This window comes from Corvus cornix, chromosome 3 (genome assembly GCF_000738735.6).
Source record: "Corvus cornix cornix isolate S_Up_H32 chromosome 3, ASM73873v5, whole genome shotgun sequence".
Taxonomy (NCBI): domain Eukaryota; kingdom Metazoa; phylum Chordata; class Aves; order Passeriformes; family Corvidae; genus Corvus; species Corvus cornix.
In genome coordinates this window covers 10597568-10610267 of record NC_047056.1, presented here as the reverse complement: position 1 = coordinate 10610267, position 12700 = coordinate 10597568, and the positions used below count along the sequence as shown (strand labels likewise).

The following is a 12700-nucleotide window of genomic DNA, read 5'->3' as shown; positions in this document are numbered from 1 at the left end:
TGCACAAGCTTGTGAAAACCTACACGTTGAATAAATTTCTGCAGGAATTTCAGGGAACAATTTGGGAATTTGTTCCAGTACATAGGTTAAGTTGCTAAGGCAAGTACTCTTTCCATACAGTGCCTGAAGCCATGATAATCAATTTCTTTCATAGGAAAGATATTTTTCCTCTTAGTGATTTTAATCTTTAAAATTGGTTCATAAGATGTTTGGGGTCCTCCCACATTTCAAATAAGTGATTATAATTATTATGGTATTTTTTGTTTTTAGAAACACGCTTTTTTAGTTTTAAAATCTAATCACTGAAAGCAATTTCACGGCATGGCAATCTAAATGACTTTTTATTCCACCCTTGAGAAATACCATTATCAGATGAAAGAGGGCAGATTTGTCATGGAAGTGACAGCTAGCAAAGTCAAGGTGCTTTGAGTCCTACAGATTCTTTGTAAGTGTGTGCAAGTCAACTGACACAAGTCACCAGTGCCCAGTACATATATTACTGCTTGTGTAGTTGGGTACATGTCTTACTGCTTGTGCAGAAGGTGTGCACACTGGAAGGGGTTACTGAAGGAATACTCTGTTAGTCTTTTATTGCATTTTATTTTTTATGTTGTTGCTTCATCAAGTTACAGGTATTATCACCTTTTCTGGTATGCCCTATAATGCTTCCCTCCCCCCACCCCCCCTTTCTTTTCCCTATTGTTTCTTTCTTTATTTTGTTTTGGCTTTGGGTTTTTTTTCCCTACTGACTTGTTTCTGGGAAAGTCATTTGTTTCATGGCTTGCAGCTCGTGTGTTTGTGTGTGTGTTTAGGAGCTTTGTGTGGGGTTTGGTTGGCTAACTTTCCTTCAATATCTCATTAAGGTTTTGCAGTGCTTTCCTTAAATATTCTATCATCATCTGAATAAAATGGAGAATATGCAACTCTTAAAAAATACATAAAATAATTGAAAGACAAATTGCTAGATTTTTTTTTTGCTTAAAGAAGAAACTTTTATCAGTAGAAGTTTATTCTTTCTTTGGAGACTTATTTTACTTGCTATAGATTGACACTGGAGTCTTCTCAGTCTGATTTCATCAGTACCCAAAATAACTTTTTAATAAAAATTTTCATTCCACATTATGAACAGGGAGTTACTCATTTCTAGTATGTTCCCGCAGATTTACTGTATTGTTTTATTTTTCATGTTAATAGCTTAACATAAATGTAGCTGAGTAAGAGGTGCCTAAAGAACAGTAAATTGAGCAGTGACATCCCAATACAGGACTGTAAATGGGAATACCTAAATGATGTAACTTACAAGGTTGCATTTAATGTTTGTTGCAGAGTTGCATGTCAAAGGGCTCCTTCCTTCAATTAGCTTTCCAATGTGTACCTTAATGGGATTTCACAGGCTTCTGCAAGTCAAAATGTATTTCTTCAAGGCTTCCTCTCCCTGATTGAAAGTGGATATTTTATGGAATATTTGGGATTTTTCCTATTTCTAACTTCTGTAAACATCTGACATTTCTAGAAGTCTTGGTATACTGGTCTCAGGACAGTACATATTTTGATATTTTGCATGGAACTGGTCAAATCAATTGTGAAAGTCCAGACTTTAAAAAAAATATATGTTAAAAGGACAGTTGATTAATCTCTAATCAGCTCATATTTTATGGAACAAATCTTGCACCTCCTGCAGCTTAACCTGATGATTTTCTTTATTTTACATTTCGGTCAGCTTAGTTTCCTCACAATAAAAGAAGAATTAACTTGTGCCAAAAGCATAAATGGTCAAGACACTGCTTGGGGAGAGCTCCTGCAAAGCAGGTTTGAGGATGATTAACATCATCCATTAGCACACACAGTGCTGCAGTTACTGGTGGTAAAGGCAGGACAATAGGCACTGGCATTTATTTTTAGTAATCTTTTGGTGTTTCAGGATCACTTCTAAAAGCATCTTGATCCTTGTAAGCTGGATACAATCACCAGCAAACATTAATCAATGCTGCTTTTGTATTAGGGAGCTGCATGGGACCATCAGGTCCCAGTATTTGCAGTGTTTGTTCTGCAGTAGGATTAAATGCTTTGGTGTTGTCCACACCAACTGGCACAACCTGTTTAGCACACAGGTGTCTGTAAATAAACACAGTGCTTATGTACAAAAATTCTGTGCTGTCTTTGAGAAATGCCTTGTGAATGGCACATATATATGCACACTTCATGGAATCCATGGAGCATAAAATATCTGAAACTGTAGCTAGGGAAGTATCAGCAATTTAAAATGCAACAAAATTTGCTGTAACAGTCTTTCCTCATGATTTATTTTGATAATTCTACTTCCTAGAGAATTTTTTTTTTTTAAGGAATAGTATGTAATATGTAAAAATCCTAGAGCTGCTTCCTACTGAGATGTGATGCTTGGTACTAAACAGGTAGAATTTAACTCATGCATATGTATTTTTTGCATACAGGTTTCCATTGTTTGCACTGTTTTCAGAATGACCTCTGCTGCTAAAATCTGAAATCCATTTGCGACAAATGGGATGTCAAAATTCAGCATCTGATTTCAGATACCTGAAGCTAGGAATTCAAGGCTGAAACATTCAGATACTTAATGCTTTAGAAATACTTGGAAGGTGAAAAGGGAGCACACACTAAAAGTTTTGGTAGGGCTGTGCATATTTTTAATGCCATTCCACTTCTGTGTTTCATAAAAGCTGCTTTTCCTCACTTCAAATTTCAACACGACCCCTAGTGAAAAGCCAGATACTAAATGCACTCTATTGCATGCCAGTGTTGTTTGTAATCTCTAGGTGAAGAGTTGGTCCCTGTTAACATGCAGTGTTCTTTTAGTACAGGCAGTTGAGTTGAAGTAATTGAAACAATCCATTTTGACACAGCTGACATTTTTATGGAGGTTTCACTCTAAAAAGTCAATCAAATTGGTTTCGTTTACTCATAGACTGAGACCTTGTATGCCAGACTTGATCCAAGATGTGTGTTTTGTACTACAACTGAAAAAGCTGCTGAAAAAGGATGGGGAGAGAGGATGATGCTTCAGAAATGCAAACATGTTCTGTCATGTTCTCTTCATGTATCTTGAAATTATAAATGATTCAGATGTTTACAGAAAACAGTCTCTAGCAAGTTGGTCTGTGGCTAATTATGACTACGTGCCTCCAACCATCACTGATTATTATTTTATACTATAAGGTGTGGATCCTGAGTTGTATGAATTGACAACCTCAAAACTGGAAACTTCCAACACAAGCAACAGAGTGACTGATGCATTTGCAAGGCTCATGTCCACAGTGGAGAAGGCAAGCACGTCCACAAGGTAAAGTCTCTTCATTGCACATTTGTCTTCTAAGGGTGGTGTGAAATGTGAGGTGTGAGCGTGTGCAGTTTTAGGGCAGAAGTTCCTGAATGGTCAAAAGGCTTTAAATTTTAAATCTGAAGTTCATTGTACTGTAGTTCTTATTTCAAATTATTGTAGAACTCTAAAATAAGATGGAAAAGTGTTTATGAGCTGAAGGAAGAGGATCACCAGGACCTAAGGTGAAAAGCTAGAGCCAAACTGAACTGGAGGAAGCAAATTTCTTAGCACCAGAGCTGGTTCCTAAGAATAGCAGGGTAAACTGAATCAGCTCAGTTACTTAGGACTGAGACAGAAGACTCTCCTTTGGCTCTGTGTAATTTATAAATACAGAATGTTCCGCAAGTAAAATGATAACAGACTAATAATTATGACTCTATTTGTCCCTTCACAAATATTTCTAACACCTGTCAAAACTTCGGTGACCAAACATCAGTTTAATTTTGCTGTCGCAGGTTAAGGATTGAGTGTGTAGTTGGTTTAGGATGTCCTTTCTGCTCTAGTGGAGCACAGGTGAAGCAGTTTTGTGCTTTTTTAATAGGTAGCATCTCTAGAAAGGCTTTAGGCATCAAATGGCTTTCTTGAAGTCTGGCCTGTTGAATGGCTACAGAATAGTGTCTCCATTTATAAGCTTGTATTCTTTGGGTTTATTTTTTTAATGTGTATCTTAGCAGTAGGATCCTGGACTATCTTAACATAATTAATGTCTGTGTCCATTAAAATAAATGCTGAAGGATCTTTACCAAGTAAAACATTGGGGTTTTGGAAGTGTGTGCCTCAACGTGCAACAAGTAGATGGTAACATCTTCACTCCCAAGTGAGCTTTGGGCTTTAGTCAGCACTCTAAAACCAGATGTGTTTTCATGCAACAGCCCTTAGGAGGAGGCACAGTAATGGTGGGACTTAGCTGGCTTAAAATGACTAATTTGTAATTTACAAGAGTTCTTTTAAAACATGCTCTTTTACTGAGAAAACTACCTTCCTAGTTTTCCTGCAGTGATAACTTTGAAAGTGAACACGAAATCAACAAGCCATGAAATTTCAAGGGAGAACCAGTAGAGGGAACTCCCCACTTCGATGCTGAGTTTTGGGTCTTTTGGATTCCCTTTTTCTGTCCATGGAGTGCACGTACTCTTCCTGGAGATATTGTAGTGGAAGTCTGACTTTCATTAATTAGAAAACATAGTTACAGTTGAAATATTTTTGTATTATGTTCTAAACCTAATTTTAAAGTAACCACAGTGGGACATGCAAACTCCCAATGTATCTTTATTGTACCTGCACTCATAGATTTGTACCTTGCTTTAAGATGTCTTAGCTTTTTGTTTTCAAAGGAGCAGGGAAGTAAATGAATGTTGACCCTCATTTTTCTGTATTGTTGCTTTTTTGATATGAGGAGTTTGGGGTTTTTTCCAGTGCTTTCACAATGCACTTGAAAGCTCTTGCTTGTGCTCTTAAAGCTCTTAACCCAGATGTCAGAGCTCTTCCTCTGTCCTGGAGAGCACTGCTTACCAACAGGAATTGGTTCTAGATCTGTGATGTAGCAGTATATCAGGCTGGGGACCTCAGGCTTGGAGGCTAAGTTCAGACGCACACATGGATTAGCTGTGTTCACTGTTTAATACATTTTGTGTGTTTTTATCAACTCTGAATTTTAAAAAAATATCAAGTGCTTTCTCTGCTTGACTTCATGCTCTCCAAAAGAAAAGCAGTCTGTTTTTTCAAGCTAGAAACCTTCTGAGAAATAAAAAGGTATAGCCTCAGCAATATGCCAAATAATGTGGCACAATGTTAGCTTTTTGTAATAAATTTGTTTTTCTTTTCAATTTTTTAAATTCTTTTGTAGTGAACTGGAGACTTTAAAATAGGAGTATCTGGGTACAGCCAGGTCAATGAGGAAAAGGTTCATGCACCAGCCTGGAAATGTGGACTATTAGACATCCATGATAACTGACTGAGGAAGACAAAAACAATGGATTAAGATCACTTTGATGGCAGCTTCAGTTGTGCTGAGGCTATCCCGTGTCTGTAACTTGGTTGAACTCAGGAGCTTTAGGGTAAAGTTTAGAGTGAAAATACATTTGTTCAGCTGTGGGATGCCACGTGAAGAATCATCTTTGTCTAAAATAGCCCTGTCTTTGGTTGCAAAGCCACCTCTTGAACCAGAAAGTCGGTTTCTCAGCAGGAAAGTATTGGGAGAGGAGGGGAAACTTCCCCCTCAGCTTAAGCCTGAAGCCTTGACGGCAGCAGTAAGTGTTGAAGGTCAGGGATCCAGCATTCCAGAGTCTCCAGCCTTGCCTCGTTCCATAGAATTGGCAGAGATCAAAAGTTTATCTGCTGTCTTTTTGAAGGAAAGCAGAGCACTGATACCTTTCCAAGAAATGGCTGAAACCTTCATTTAAACTGGAAATACTCCTTGGGAATGGTGTTGGATGGAGCAGGCTAACTCTTAATTATAGAGTGTTTTTAAAGTGCATTTCTCTAATCAGCTCATTGTTGCTGATAAAGCCTGGCCTTGCTGATGCTATCCACAAAACCCTTTGCAAACATGAGAGGTGACTGAAGCCCTGAAAGACTTGAATGCTGCAGGAAGGGGTTGGAATGCAAAACAGAGCAGTGACATTCAAGTGATGGATGGACAAAGCATTCCCTCTTTCTTGTTAAATTTTCCTCCAACACCTTTCCTGCCTGTCAGTCTGGTTCGTTTCTTGTGGCTTAGTGTTAACATGCCTTTGAAATGTGGTGCCCAGGGGTAGAGGAGCTGGTACAAATGCTTGGGTAGGGGTATCCCTCCTGTCCTCCTTCTTGGGAGGAATGTAACCTAGTGTAAGAGAAGAGATGGATGGGGACAAAGTGTGCTGTAGAGGATTATTTTGAAACCTGAATGAGGCAGAGACCTTGTTTTGATCCAGGGATGGGTCCTTTCATGGTTTTGTAATCAGAAGGTCTGATTCCAAAGCAGACATGAGTAGTACAGCTGCCACTGACAGTCTGCTCACTCAGGTGTCTGTTCTTTAAGCCATGGTACCCAGAAATGAGGACAGCATGAGCAGGAGAAGCTCTGCAAGGCTCTCCTCCACTCATCAGGGCTCAGCAAAAGAAGCTCTTGGCAACAGGAACATCTTCAGCAAAAGATGTGCCTGAAATTAATGCATAGTTATTTCTCTTGCCTCTATTAAAGGACATCACAGTTAGGAGGCAGTTTGCTAAGTTTTAAGGGTAAAACCTGTCTGCAGTGATGATGTTACTTTGTCTTTTAAAATTAGGGAGTTAGTGAGTAATTCTTCAGGGTTGCCCTGGTGATATTTGCTAGCAAAAGCATTGATTGTTACCCAGAAAGGGTACTTGCAGTGTCTAGTTTTATTGTAATGCAGAGGAACCTGCCTCTCTCCATGGAGAATTTTGGCCATCTCACCCCTTTCTGCACTGAGATGATTTCAAAAAGGGGTTTGAGTCTCATTACCAAGTGATTGTATCTGTAGCTCTGTCTTGGTCATAGTTAAGCAGTGGTTGCTGTGTTAGTGTGTTAGCTTGTCCTGCTTTAGAGATACTTTTTACGTTGCTTTGGAGTAGATAAATTATTGCAAAGGGCCTCCAGCCAGAAGGGGAGCATTTGGTAACTGGGCGAGATGGACACCTGACTGGGCTCGCTGGTGTGCCTGATGTGCAGTGAGAGCAGCTGGTACAGCAGGAGTGGTGGCACTGTCCTGTGGTAAAAGTTCTGCACGTGACCATGGAATACAGCGCAGCGCTGCGTCTGGGACCCGGCAGTGCCACTTCTCAGCATGCTGCAGCTGAGCAGAGGAGGAAGAGAAATATAAATAGCAAGGAGTGTGTGAGCTCCATCTCGCCTGATGAACAATTACAGGAACATCTCCAAGGCAGCCCTCTTCCTTTGGCTTCCTCTGTCAAACACTCCTTTGTTAGCTCTAAGTCCTTGATCACCAGGAGTTTGTACCTTTAAGGGGCTTGTGGTAAGTGATTATTAATAGTGGCACCAGATACTGATAACACAGTGGTGGGTGAGAACCACATTTCAACAGCTCAGAGATAGTCCTTTGAGTGCAAACAGAGCTGACTGTGAAGTTGTTAGAGGAGGCACATATTGGCTCTCTGCTTCTTCCTTCAGTAAATCCAGCACACAGCTTTGTTTATCCTCTAGAATTTGGTAATCTGCCTAGTCAGTAGCTCGTGAAATTCCACTGCAGCAGAGAAAAAAAAATACTGCTATTCTGTGAAGGTAAGTCAGATTTAGTGTTTAGACTGCCTCATCTAGAGAACTTCCATCGAGTGGAGATTTCAGGTAGCAAACAAAAGTGATAGTTCAGTGTCAGCACAATGATCAGTGACGATGGTCAACACTATCATCAGATGTCAAGGATGCGTTTGACTCCAGCTCTTTTTTTCTTCTAGCTAAGGAATTCTGAGGCTGCTGTGAAAGCAAACATGTAGCCCTTTGCTTTCCACTGGTCTCTGCTCAGCTGAGGAAACAATCCTCATGGGGGTTGACAAAAAGTATAAGTACATGCTGCTTCATGATTGGAGTGGACATTGCCCTCTCATGGGCTAGGTTTAAAGTTTATCTATAAGACCAGATACAGAAAGGAAATTTCTGAAGTGTTCTAGGGAAAGCAGTTTCTTTGGTTCAAGCCTTTTGTCTCAGCTTTTTTCCCCCAAACGTGAGGGAGCTTATTCAGTTGGAATTTCTTATATCATTACAGGATTTAGCAGGTGCCTTTTTGAAACTGGAATAATGTTTGATGGAAAACTGAGTATTTCTAGTAGTAAGCAGTGTTCTTCAAAGATAAGCCAGATGTGTGTAAAGTATGGATGCTTGGGCAAAGGAGGGGGGGTCTATAGCAGTCTGAGCCAGGCTTCATTTTACTTGGGAAGTGTGAGGTTTTGCATAATAGTGAGAACCAAGCGACATGGGATTCAGACTTCTTTATTCATTTGTGCTCAGTAATTCTTGTGAATAATGCAAAAGGCAAAGTAAACCCTAGTGATTCCCAAACTGCTGAATGTATCATGGCTACTCATACTCCTGCACTTCAAACTGAGTAGATACGCTTATTTGTGAGGCACCTTTTGCTACTGTTGAATCCTGAAGGGAAAAAAGATTTTGGGATCACAATGTAGAGTAGCATGATGTGCAGTCTGAGAACAATCATGTTGAAAACACAGCATAAGTGTGTTTTTATTTTTAAATTCTTGAGAAGTAACATAGGAGTTTCTTAATGTCCTTTTAAGATCTTTTCCATTTTATTTTTGAAGATTGTAGCAGATTTAGGTACTTTAGAACTAATGCTCCTACTGTTTTATCTCTAGAATATGGGCATGGTTGTCTCTTCAAGTGAGTCTCTTGACTCTTGAAGCTGCTAAAAAAAAGAAAAAAAATCTGTAAAAATTACCATTTGAATAGGACTTTTCCTTATTGCAACAATATACACAGGAACATTTTGCTGACTCTCTCTGTTAACACATTATTGGTAGGCAGGTAGGTATTATAACATTAGACTACCTTCAAGTAGCTTACAGAAGTGCCTGTCAGTGGGAGACAAGCTGACAGAACATTGCTTCAATCAGTGATTCTTTCAGTGATCCCAGGGATATCAGGTACTGGATTAATGCACTTTGTTCTTTTCTTTCCAACAGGAAGCCTAAAAAGGAAGAACATCTTAGTGAAGAGGCTGCCAAGGTGATTTCTAGCCTTCCTGACTTAACTTTCATGCATGCCAAGGTGTTGATGTTCCCAGCCACATTAACACCTTCAACAAGCTGCCAAGAAAAGGTAGACTAAAGTGATGTGAATTGGACGTTTTCTATTGATTTTTTTTTTCTTCCCTCTGCGGGTCGTAAAAAGCAATCTTGCTTTAATTAAAAAAATATCAAGTTCAGATGATTTGTTGGTAAGCAGCACTAGAAAGGTATACATAGTAATGTATATTTATTTACATACTGGAGTCCTAAATTTATATTAGAGAAAAATGTAAATAATTGGGGGTAAATCTTTTTGAAGATCTATTCTTTTTGTTGTGCTGGGCTGTATACATTTATGTCTTTGTGAAATACACTGGTGGTGTCCTTCTTAAAAAACTTTTAAAAGTTAAAAAAAAAAAAATCCTATCAACACATAATGAAAACTTTGATCTTCACAATCTGTGAAGCTCCCCCTTAAGACTTTCTGATTGCATTGAGCAACTTTTTCTTTCCTGCATACATTAAAATACTTCTTGCTGGAAAAAAAAATCAAAAGGTTATGTTGTCCCTTTTGTGGGTTTTTCAGTTATTGTTTCTTTAAAACCCAGTAATTTCTTTTGTGTTTTAACAAGCTTAAGATGTGTTTTTCCTTTTCTTTTCCCCCATCCCCTCCCCCTGTTTGATTGGTTGGCTGATCAGTTTTTATGTTCTTGAACTTCAATAGTATGGCTCTGTCACTGTATGGCCTTTTGAAAGGTATACTGTCAGTAACTTCTTGTTCCAGTTATGGATTACTGTCTAAACACTTGATTTTTTTTTTTTTTTTTTTTGATCATTAGAAGATTGTCTGCTTTTAATCAGTTTGATTTGGAAAAGAAGGACCAAAACAATATGAATGTCTTACAATGAAATTTACCTGTTAAAAATTTTTATGTTCTGTTGTACCACTATTCCTGTTTGATTTTGCACAGTGTAAAATGACATAATCATAGATTGCTATGGTTTTAGGCTGTATATACAGTAAAAAACTATGGGTTGTAAATGTCTGGGGAAATTCCTATGGAAAAAAGAGAGCTATGTCGAAGAACCTCTAAAAAGGTCAATATGCATGCCCAAGGTCTTTTGAGATTTAAGTGTGTAAATTTCCTTTTAGCTTACACAAAATAAAATAATTTAAAAGATACATATGTATATAGCCTGCTCTCTTTTTTTACAGAATGTGTGCATTCCTCACCTTGCTGTTGGTGGTAAAATTGATGTGCTCACTGTGTTAGCAGTAAGACCTTCTAATTTGTGTTGCTCAGTCCCACAAACCACTCCTGGCAGGGTCTTGCGGACTTTCCTTCAGTCCTCCTGTCTCTGGGAGTCAGTCTTTTACTTCTGTCTCCAGTTTCCTTTCTGGCTTGCAGGGCAATGTGGCTCATGATATTTGGGGTTAGAGACTTCTTCAAAGCAATTGGCAATACTCAGCTGTAAGCAACACCAGCTATGGTGAGGCGAGAAAGGACAACTGGGTTTGCTGATTTCTTAGCTACAGAAAAAAAAGAAACATAGCAGTCACTGAAGTCTCCTCTCATGTTAGCTTGCGCTGTAGCTCTGTGAGCAACATATCATCAGAGGGTCTCAGTGGACTGGCTGCAGGTAAGGCATGTTCTGGGTGCTGCTATTTCTTGATGGTGCATGGACATAGACTCTTCCATGCCTTTACTATGTGCACAGCTCTTTAAGTGCTCAGTCGTTACCACCAGTTCATCACTTAACATCTAGTTCTGAGAAATCTCTAGTGTGTTTTTTTATCTATTCTTTGAGTTCTTTATTGTCTGACAGCACTTGGGTCAGAAAAGCCTGAGTTTGATGCCATTAGCTAGGTAAGCTGAAAGGTTGTCCTTGCAAAAGGAAGCTTTTTACTTCTTGAAATGTCTTTGGGAGACAAGTGCTGGGGTTCCATCTTTGTGAATACAGGAGTTTCAGTGAGTGGTGGCTGCTCAGAATTGAGAGAGCAGCTTCTATGGCTGTGATAAAGTTAATTTGTAAATGCTAAATTGTCTCCTTTGCCCTCTAATTAGTATTGCAGTGTACAGTGATGTGGTATCAAACTGCACCCTGTTGTAGCAGAAAAGGTTTAAGCAAAAGCCATCTGCTTTACCGTGTAGCCCCAAAACCACGTCTGTTTGCTGTTTCTGCAGGTTTTCATTACAGCACTGACTTCATGCCTGTTACATGTTGAAATTAGCTTTGCTAATCTCCCAGGTTTAGCATAGTATTCTTTAGTACATGCTTATTATATCATTCAGTTCTGGTGTTGGGCTGCTGTAGGTTAAAATTGGTGCCTTTGTTTCCGTGACTGTGGCGTGTCCCTTGGAGCTGGAGCAGTGGGATAGCTGCAGCACAGAGCTATAGCTATTGTTTCAGGGAGAATATGTTTAGGAGCTGACTCATGATCCTTGTCTGGCAGCGAGTGGACTGAAGTATTAAGGAGAGGTGGGGGTGGAAATGCCAGCTGCAAGTTGATCTTTAGTCTCCTCACAATTGCCTCCAGAGGCAGCTGCCCATTTGTCTTCCAGTCTCCGAGTGCAGTTCTGGTGGCCTACCGTGGATGGGGGAGGGGAAAAAGGAGATTTCTATTGTGACTGATGTACCAATCTGAAACTTTGTGAAACCTGAGTGTGTTTATGGGGTGTTTATGTTCTTTCTGCATCCCACAGACCTTCACACTGCTGAAAGACATAAAGCTTACAATCGAAGTTCAGCCTTTTGAGGTGGATGCTGCCTGCCTTAAAACACAGCACTGCTTTTTGTCTCCTTGCTTAAGCCTCCTTTTTTGTTGCTGATGGTGGGATGGACAGACAGGATCCTCTTGCCTCTCTCCTGTCTTGTACAGGCAGCTTTGTTCATATGCAGAAAGTTTTGGCTAACAGATTCGGCTGCATCGGGGTTGTCCTTCCGTGCTGTTCCCAGTGACACAACATGCCTTGTCTAGTTTAATCTTGCCAATAGGCTTATGGGCAGGATGGCAACAGATACTTTGTGCACATTTGGGTTGCTGTGCATTGTCACCAGACATGTCAGGGTGCATCACTTTCACCCCAGAACTGGTGCCATTGAGGAGCAAGTGCTTATGTGCCCGTCCAGCACAAGCAGCGGAGGACACCTGGTTCAGATGCAATTCCCTGAGTTGGCACATGGCCATGAAGCAAAATCCAAAGATCCCACTGTGAAGGGAGCTGCAGGCTCCTGAGTGACTGCTAAGAAGGGTTGGGCTCTGCTTGTGTTATCTGAAAGACTGTGCTGTGAGACTTGGGGGTTCAGCTCTGCCTTACCCAGAGCCCCACCACCTGCTGCAGGTGCTGGCAGTGCTGGACTGCCCACAGCACCTGGAATGTTGACACCTTCTCAGAATATCATTAGCTCAGCAAATTCATTTTGAGATGCCAAAAGTAAAGCTTGCAAATAATGTGTGTACATGTCCTTAAATGCATTGAGTGGGTACTGAAGTTAACTCTTTGTCACGTTGAGTTGTACAGAATTTTGCCTGGTAATGAAATTGTTGTGTGGAAAGTTTTGTTGCTGGACTGCTGCACTTGAGCTGAATATCTGGTGGGCTTTATAGGATGTGAGGGAGACTTAGCTCAGTGCATGTAA

General features: G+C 40.0%; 1 protein-coding gene across 3 annotated transcripts in view; it reads left to right on the top strand.

Moving 5' to 3' along the window:
• The window catches only part of AFTPH (aftiphilin), a 42128-nt gene extending 31887 nt beyond the window's left edge, over positions 1 to 10241 (top strand). For 2 of the 3 annotated variants that reach the window (XM_039568575.1, XM_039568573.1), the window contains 2 exons: positions 3196 to 3319; positions 9014 to 10241. In XM_039568575.1, the coding sequence (XP_039424509.1) occupies positions 3196 to 3319; positions 9014 to 9158 (269 nt within the window). In that variant the 3' untranslated portion in view covers positions 9159 to 10241. The remainder of the gene's footprint in view (positions 1 to 3195; positions 3320 to 9013) is intronic. The other variant, XR_005604095.1, reaches the window with a different exon arrangement.
• Positions 10242 to 12700: the final 2459 nt, after the last annotated feature.